The sequence below is a fragment of the Myxocyprinus asiaticus genome, chromosome 41 (genome assembly GCF_019703515.2).
Source record: "Myxocyprinus asiaticus isolate MX2 ecotype Aquarium Trade chromosome 41, UBuf_Myxa_2, whole genome shotgun sequence".
Lineage (NCBI taxonomy): Eukaryota > Metazoa > Chordata > Actinopteri > Cypriniformes > Catostomidae > Myxocyprinus > Myxocyprinus asiaticus.
The window spans coordinates 82,501-91,682 of record NC_059384.1 but is presented as its reverse complement, the minus strand read 5'-3'; the positions used below and the strand labels follow the sequence as shown (position 1 = coordinate 91,682).

Below are 9,182 nucleotides of genomic sequence, written 5' to 3'. Positions count from 1 at the left end.
ATGCGGCCGTTTGAAATGTGTTGAAATGCACAAACTGTCCCGGACTGATGGAGAAACAAGGGAATTCTGGGAGATGAAGTTTCTCTGCTTGTTCTATTATTTTATAATCTCAGTACTATAGTGATGTAGGATTGTCATTATTGTTATGTTGTGTTTATTTGTATTTATGGAGTGTTTCAGTATTCTGTTGTAGTGTCCAAATGTCTCAGTGAAATAAAAGTCTGTTTTAATTATAAAGCTTCAGGAATATTTGTTATATTAACCATAAAATCATCTCTGTAATTCTGATTTTGAGAATGTGCATCTGTTCCAAGTCTCTAAAACACACACTATTAAAGCTGAAGTGTGTCACTTTTTTGTTGTTAAAATACATTATCCCATCTTAACATGCAAAGACAACTATAAGACATTTGCAGGTTCATTTTCTCATAAACTGTAAACACTGTGTCTCTGTGGCACTATAAAAATACCTCTGTTGTTTTGAGCGACCCATCCAGCCCGACACAACAACACTGACTCAACCAATGGCGTGAGTTGGGGGCCGGACTATCTGTTTAATCGACCAACAGCAGACGGGCGTATTCAGAGAGCTGTTTTAAAACACGCATTTATTTGTGCAACTCTTCATATTCTTTGTGTCGTCGCAGTGAAACTATGGATTGTGAAGAACTGCGAGTGTGTCTTCCTGTGAGTAACCTCATGCTCTCATCAGATCATAGATTTACTTCATGTGTCATTATAGTTACTTCATGAAGTGATGATGCAGAAATATTTACGAAACGCAAAACAAATGCAGTCTGATGACCTTTAATAACACATTCAGTCACCTTCAGTTTGCAGATTTTCTCAGCACATCAATGATGCTGGTGTGTTTTTACAGTCGTTCACAGCCTCAGGTTCACTGTCTCTATGTGTTTCTTCATAAGCGTGTTATATGCTTCCTGAAGGGCAGATTATATTTAAACATGCATGACACAGGTTGTCTTAAAACACGGTACAGTACTGTGCAGGGTAAACCACAAACCAACAGCATTTATAGATGATTCTGCAGGTAAATGAATGCAGAACTGAACGATAGACACCTGAAATTGAAAAAGAGAGCTGTTACACAATACATGTTATTAATGTAGCCATGCAGATTACAGTATTCTGTGTTTTAGTGAACAACATGAGAAGAGTGTCGTTATTAAACATGCAATATGAATCTAAAGCACAAACTGATCAGAATCAATGTGTTTGGAGGAATGATTCACTTGGAAAGATCTGATTCTTCTTCAGAAATCGATTCAGAATCACTTTCTATCAATGATTCACAGATTTACTCTGAATAAACATTTGCTTTTTATTATTTTTGTTTCTCTATATTTTTATGTGCAATTTATTCTCATAAAGTTAAACATGTTAGAAATGATCTGTCATCTTTAAAGCTTTTGTGTTGCCTAGTGTGTGTGTGTGTGATGACTGACGCAACACACATTATTTCCACTCAATGTTCAGTGAGATGTGGTGTGTGAATGTGAACAGACGTGCGTCTCTGCAGGGATTCTCTGACCTCAATAACACACTTGATTTACTTCCACTCCACTAAATGTGCTGCATGTTTGCAAACATGAGATTATTCATTTCAGTGAGTTCATCAGAGTTCAGTAACAGTCAGCAGATACTCAGAAACACATCATGGTAATCTGACAGAATATACCTGTTAATTTCTGACAAATTAACAAAGAATACAAATAACTTCTGACAGTGAAAAATTGACAAAATTGTAAAATATCTGGGATGAAATATTGAGAGTTAATTGACCTGTAAAGTGCAGATGAGCTCAGATCAGATTTATAACATCACACTTCAAACTGAAATTCACACAGATAGTAAATACTAGAATCTGCATGAATGAAATCTGTTAATGTTTCTCTAATGAAGATCATGTGTTTCTTCAGTTAGATGGTCTGATGAATGTCCTCTGGTGACCATCAGTCCTAATGAGATGTAATCAGATCAGGTCAAGCGTGTGTGTGTGTGTGTGTAAGGGTAAAGGTTAAGGGTTAGGTTGGGTTAAGTTATTGTTGTATGTATAGATGTCAGATGAAACTGGTAAAATAAATGAGCATATGCTGCGCTCGTGTGGTTGCGTGCAGAGACCTTGTGTTGCTGCAGTGAGGGATTATGGGAGATTAGACACAAACTAATCCTGTAGAGACGCTCAGATTAATGCTCAAACACACACTCATAATATCTCAGATCTGTCAAACTTCTGTTTTATATAAGCTAATTTTATAAAGGCTAATAACTACAAACAACCCAAACCCCTTTGAGAAAAATGTGTGTTTTAGAAAAAAACGTTTATGTAATAAATATACTGAGAGGATAGCCAGTATTCTTGCTCCCTTGGCGATAGCTGTGAAAGATAAGGTGAGAAATCTCGGTGTCATAATTGATTCGGCACTTATCTTTGAGAATCAGATAAATTCTGTTTCAAATAAAATTCTCAGAATGATTTCTAGGCTAAAACCCTTGCTTAGTTTTAAAGATTTAGAGAGAGTTGTTGATGTTTTTATTTCCTTGAGACTAGACTATTGTAACTGTCTCTATGCAGGGGTCTGTCAGCGGCAACTGTCCCGTCTGCAGCTCGTGCAGAATGATGCCAGGCTACTGACTGGCACTAAAAAAGGGGGCATATTACTCCTGTGTTATCCTCTCTTCACTGGCTTCCGGTGCACTAAAGAATTGATTTTAAGATTTTGTTACTGATTTTTAAAGCACTACACAATCTGTCTCCTCAGTACATTAGTGATCTCCTAAACCTCCACAAATCTTCTAGACTACTGAGATCTTCAAACCAAATGCCGTTGGCTGTCCCTCGGTCCAAGCAAAAATCTAAGGGGGATCGAGCTTTTTCAGAAGTTGTCCCTAAACTATGAAATAATCTTCCCCTTCATATTCGTTTGGCCCCATCTGTTGAGGTCTTCAAGTCTCAATTTAAAACGTATTTCTTTTCTCTTGATTTTGAATCTTAAACTGGAGTTATATGCTCATACACTGTCTTTTTTAATATATATTTATATTCTTTATATGTATGTTATGTGTGGTGATGTTTCCATCATTCTTAATCTCTTAACCGTCTCTAGATTCTGGATTGTGAAGCACTTTGGTCAACAAAGTTGTTTTTAAATGTGCTATATAAAAATAAATTGATTGAAAAATTTATAATTACATTTTTTTTTTTTTCATTTTGGACTTCAATAAATGTCTCCAAAGGGAGGATTAGTCAGATTAGACTCTTTGTTCCCAAAATATAACAAGGTAAACACACACATAAACACACTAACACAGACAGACACACACATTCACAAACACACTATCACAGACACACACACACTCACAAACACACACACACATAAACACACTAACACAGACACACACACACTCACAAACACACACACACTAACACACTAACACAGACACACTCACAGACACACACACACTCACAAACACACACACACATAAACACACTAACACAGACAAACACACACACATAAACACACTAACACAGACAGACACACACATAAACACACTAACACAGACAGACACACACTAACACAGACAGACACACACACACACACACATAAACACACTAACACAGACAGACACACACTCACAGACACACACACACTCACAAACACACACACACATAAATACTAACACAGACAGACACACACACATAAACACACTAACACACACACACTCACAAACACACACACACATAAACACACTAACACAGACAGACACACCCTCACAGACACACACACACTCACAAACACACACACACATAAACACACTAACACAGACAGACACACACAAACACACACACACATAAACACACTAACACAGACAGACACACACACACACACATAAACACACTAACACAGACAGACACACACTCACAGACACACACACACATAAACACACTAACACAGACAGACACACACTAACACAGACAGACACTCACAAACACACACACTAACACAGACACACACTCACAAACACACACACTAACACAGACACACACACTCACAGACAGACACGTAACACTAACACAGACACACATTCAGAAACACACATAAACACACTAACACAGACAGACACACATTCATAAACACACACATAAACACACTAACACAGACACACACACATTCACAAACACACACATAAACACACTAACACAGACACACACATTCACAAACACACTAACACAGACACACACACATTCACAAACACACATAAACACACTAACACAGACAGACACACACTCACAAACACACAGACAGACACACACACACTCACAAACACACACACTCACAGACAGACACACACTAACACAGACACACACACTCACAGAGAGACACGCACACACTAACACACACACTCACAAACACACATAAACACACTAACACACACACTCACATACAGACACACACACTAACACAGACACACACTCACAAACAGACACGCACACACTAACTCATAAACACACGAACACAGACAGACACACACTAACACACACACATAGCGCTTGAATGTGTGAGGTAATCACTCTTCATGACGTCACACGTCGATCTGTCATTTTTCTCATTAGTTTACTAGTTCAGCTGTAAAATGACTCAATTAAGAAACAACGTGATATTTATATTCATTTGTATAAATCTGAATTTATTGATTTATTCTCATCGCTTAGAATATTTAGACTGTCATGTCATCTTTATTTCATATCGCGCTTTTCACACAATAAATAATGTGACTTAATATCGGCGAACACAAGATGATGTTGCAAACTAAAAAAACATTTAAACACAAATGATTAAAGTATGATTCAAAACATGATTTTACCACGTTTAGTCCTTTATTAACGTGTCAAACATCCTGCCGACGAACAATCTGAACTTTAAATCCTGTAAATATTCATTAAATCCACTGAGATGATGAATCTTTATTCCGTTCAAATCCAACGACGTGTGTGTGTGTGTGTGAGTGTGTGTGTGTGTGTGTGTGTGTGTGTGTGTGTGTGTGTGTGTGTGTGTGTCAGTATCGCGTGCGAAGAGTCGGCGTGTCATTCTGTGGAATCCGCCACCTGAAACACAGTATAACACACACACACACACACACACACACACACACACACACACACTGAGTGAACAGTGAGTGCGAGTCTCTGCTGCAGTTCATTCTGCACTTGATCATCTCAGAGCAGGTATTTCATATTTATTGATTTATTAATGAATAAACATCAGCTCGTGCTTTAGAATCGTTTAATTCATTCCTTTGACTGTAAACTGGAGTGACAATGAAATTACTTCCAGTGAATGGTTAATGATTGAGGATGAATATAAGCATTTATTATTATTGTTGTTGTTGTTGTTGTTGTTATTTCTGAATGTGTTTCAGAGTGTGTGAAGATGATTCCACCTGGTGATTGTCTGTATGCTGGCAGAAAGAGGAGGAAACCCATTCAGAAACAGTTAAGAACAATAACATCTAATAACAGCTGCAAAGATCACTTATATCAGAAATCATTTCAGATGTCTTTCATTGTTTAAACTGCTCATTAGTGTTATTCAATAGATTATTATAACAGTTATAATATCTTAAACATTGCAGTTGAAGTTTCGTTCTGTGCTGGAGGTTTTTTTTTAAATCTGAAACACAGTATTTATAATTATTATTATATTAAAATGTATTATATATCTAGCCATAATAATAATAAAGTAATAATAAAATCATAGCTGGTCTGAAACAAAAACATTATTGAAAGAAATAAAATACACCTTTTATGACACTAACATGAGAAAGCTGAAGTGATTGAAACTATTCAGATAAAAGTAAAAAATAAATTAATAAATATATATATAGATAAAATGAGTAAATGTTCATGTTGGATGAAGCATCTTTCTGTGCAAAGTCTGTATTACAGAAATTACAAATCAATCGGCACGATTCATTGAGAGAATCGTTTAATATTTTCATACGCCGTGTGTTTGTGCATGACAACAGCTGTTTTCCTCTGATCAACATCTCTGTTACAACATTCCATTTCATCCAGTCATAGTCACGTTATAAAACCTCAAAACAGTTCAATCTTACAGTAAATGTACATTCACAATAATCCTGAGACGAGATTTTTCCAGACAGCTGTTCTGCACCATTTAGAATCCATAAATTTATTTAAAGCTAACTTCATCAGAAATCACTCAAGCACTGACTCAAAGATAAACATCGGTGGATTACTTTGTCTTTATGTTTATTTGAAAGAGAGATAGAAATGACTGAGGCACCTGTTACCGTGTTTGTTGAAAGTGATTGAATTTGATTCAGATGAATATGATGGTTACATGACCTAACCCTGTCCTCTCCTCTGGGTCAAGGGTCATACAGATTTGAAGAAACAGCGGAGGGCAGTTACAGTAAAAGTTCATTCATTCATTTAGAGTAATGTATTCACAATGTCACTGATACTCTTGTGTATTGTCAGTTGTGTGCGTCTCTATCAGTGACTATGAATAAGAGATGTTATGAGTGTTGCAAGTGTATTTGGGAAGCTGACACACCCTGCAGTGTGACACCATCTACAACTATTTGAAACAGCATTTGACTAGTTATTTTATGATTATTATACATGTTTATACAGTTTTCTAACCATAATTATATTGTGTCCAGCAGAAAACCTTCATCAGCCACTGAAAAATCCAACCCGTCCAAACGCCACCGTGACCGTCTGAACGCAGAACTGGACCGTCTGGCGGGTCTGTTGCCCTTTTCACCCGAGATCATCTCAAAACTAGACAAACTGTCTGTGCTCCGTCTGAGTGTCAGTTACCTGCGAGTCAAGAGCTTCTTCAACGGTAAGACACCTGCTGCAGCTACACCAGTGACAATACTACAGTGTGTGAGTGTACTTCACTGTACTTCATCAGTGTACTTCACTGTACTACAACAGTGTACTTCACTGTACTACAACAGTGTACTTCACTGCACTGTATCAGTGTACTTCACTGTACTGTATCAGTGTACTTCACTGTACTGCATCAGTGTACTTCACTGTACTTCATCAGTGTACTTCACTGTACTACAACAGTGTACTTCACTGTACTGCATCAGTGTACTTTACTGTACTGCATCATCAGTATACTTCACTGTACTGCATCAGTGTACTTTACTGTACTGCATCAGTGTACTTCACTGTACTGCATCAGTGTACTTTACTGTACTGCATCAGAGTACTTCACTGTACTGCATCAGTGTACTTTACTGTACTGCATCAGTGTACTTTACTGTACTGCATCATCAGTATACTTCACTGTACTGCATCAGTGTACTTTACTGTACTGCATCAGTATACTTCACTGTACTGCATCAGTGTACTTTACTGTACTGCATCAGAGTACTTTACTGTACTGCATCAGTGTACTTTACTGTACTGCATCAGTATACTTCACTGTACTGCATCAGTGTACTTTACTGTACTGCATCAGTGTACTTCACTGTACTGCATCAGTGCACTTCACTGTACTGCATCAGTGTACTTTACTGTACTGCATCAGTGTACTTCACTGTACTGCATCAGTGTACTTCACTCTACTGCATCAGTGTACTTCACTGTACTGCATCAGTGTACTTTACTGTACTGCATCAGAGTACTTCACTGTACTGCATCAGAGTACTTCACTGTACTGCATCAGTGTACTTTACTGTACTGCATCAGTGTACTTCACTGTACTGCATCAGTGTACTTTACTGTACTGCATCAGAGTACTTCACTGTTCTGCATCAGTGTACTTCACTGTACTGCATCAGTGTACTTCACTCTACTGCATCAGTATACTTCACTGTACTGCATCAGTGTACTTTACTGTACTGCATCAGTGCACTTCACTGTACTGCATCAGTGTACTTTACTGTACTGCATCAGTGTACTTCACTGTACTGCATCAGTGCACTTCACTGTACTGCATCAGTGTACTTCACTGTACTGCATCAGTGTACTGCACTGTACTGCATCAGTGTACTTCACTGTACTGCATCAGTGCACTTCACTGTACTGCATCAGTGTACTTCACTGTACTGCATCAGTGTACTTCACTGTACTGCATCAGTGCACTTCACTGTACTGCATCAGTGTACTTCACTGTACTGCATCAGTGCACTTCACTGTACTGCATCAGTGTACTTCACTGTTCTGCATCAGTGCACTTCACTGTACTGCATCAGAGTACTTCACTGTACTGCATCAGTGCACTTCACTGTACTGCATCAGAGTACTTCACTGTACTGCATCAGTGTACTTTACTGTACTGCATCAGTGTACTTCACTGTACTGCATCAGTGCACTTCACTGTACTGCATCAGTGTACTTCACTGTTCTGCATCAGTGCACTTCACTGTACTGCATCAGAGTACTTCACTGTACTGCATCAGTGTACTTTACTGTACTGCATCAGTGTACTTCACTGTACTGCATCAGTGCACTTCACTGTACTGCATCAGTGTACTTCACTGTTCTGCATCAGTGTACTTCACTGTACTGCATCAGTGTACTTCACTGTACTGCATCAGTGTACTTCACTGTACTGTATTATCGTACTTTACTGTTCTGCTTCCGTCAGAGCAGATCAATTGTTCTGTTCATTTGAGTTCAGTGTGTGTTTTTGTGAGCTGTTAATACCGGATTATTAAAGCAGTGTGTTAGCCTGCTGTAATTAGCAGCTCATTGTAGTAGTTCATTGTCTTTTATATTTTTTTAAATTCATTGTTTAATGTTAGACCACAAAGCAAAAGTTTTTGTGAGGGTTTGGGTGACATTTGAGATAAATATTTCTCCAGTCTGAGCAGTTTTGTGGAATCAGCCATCTTTTGGTTTAAAAGAGGAATATTTTTATGGCAGGAAAACAACAAAATCATCTTCTCCCTGTGTTATTTTCAACTTGTGCTGCTGGAGTAATTGCTCAATATTCTGCATTTTGAAACTAATATAATGCTTAGATCTTTTGCCATTGTAATTCATTCATGAGTTATCAATTGTTTTATAAAACATTGAACTTTTGATTTGGAAAGCATTATATTCTCTGAATTGATTCATGTGAGTTAAGTGAGGTGTTGAACAGACTGAAAATTCGGATTCTCAGACAGAA

General features: G+C 37.7%; 1 protein-coding gene across 1 annotated transcript in view; it reads left to right on the top strand.

The window, feature by feature from the left end:
* Positions 1 to 5,190: 5,190 nt before the first annotated feature.
* The window catches only part of LOC127431917 (uncharacterized), a 39,333-nt gene continuing 35,341 nt past the window's right edge, over positions 5,191 to 9,182 (top strand). The window contains exons 1-3 of the mRNA XM_051682573.1: positions 5,191 to 5,248; positions 5,443 to 5,515; positions 6,715 to 6,896. Of these exons, the coding sequence (XP_051538533.1) occupies positions 5,454 to 5,515; positions 6,715 to 6,896 (244 nt within the window). The 5' untranslated portion in view covers positions 5,191 to 5,248; positions 5,443 to 5,453. The remainder of the gene's footprint in view (positions 5,249 to 5,442; positions 5,516 to 6,714; positions 6,897 to 9,182) is intronic.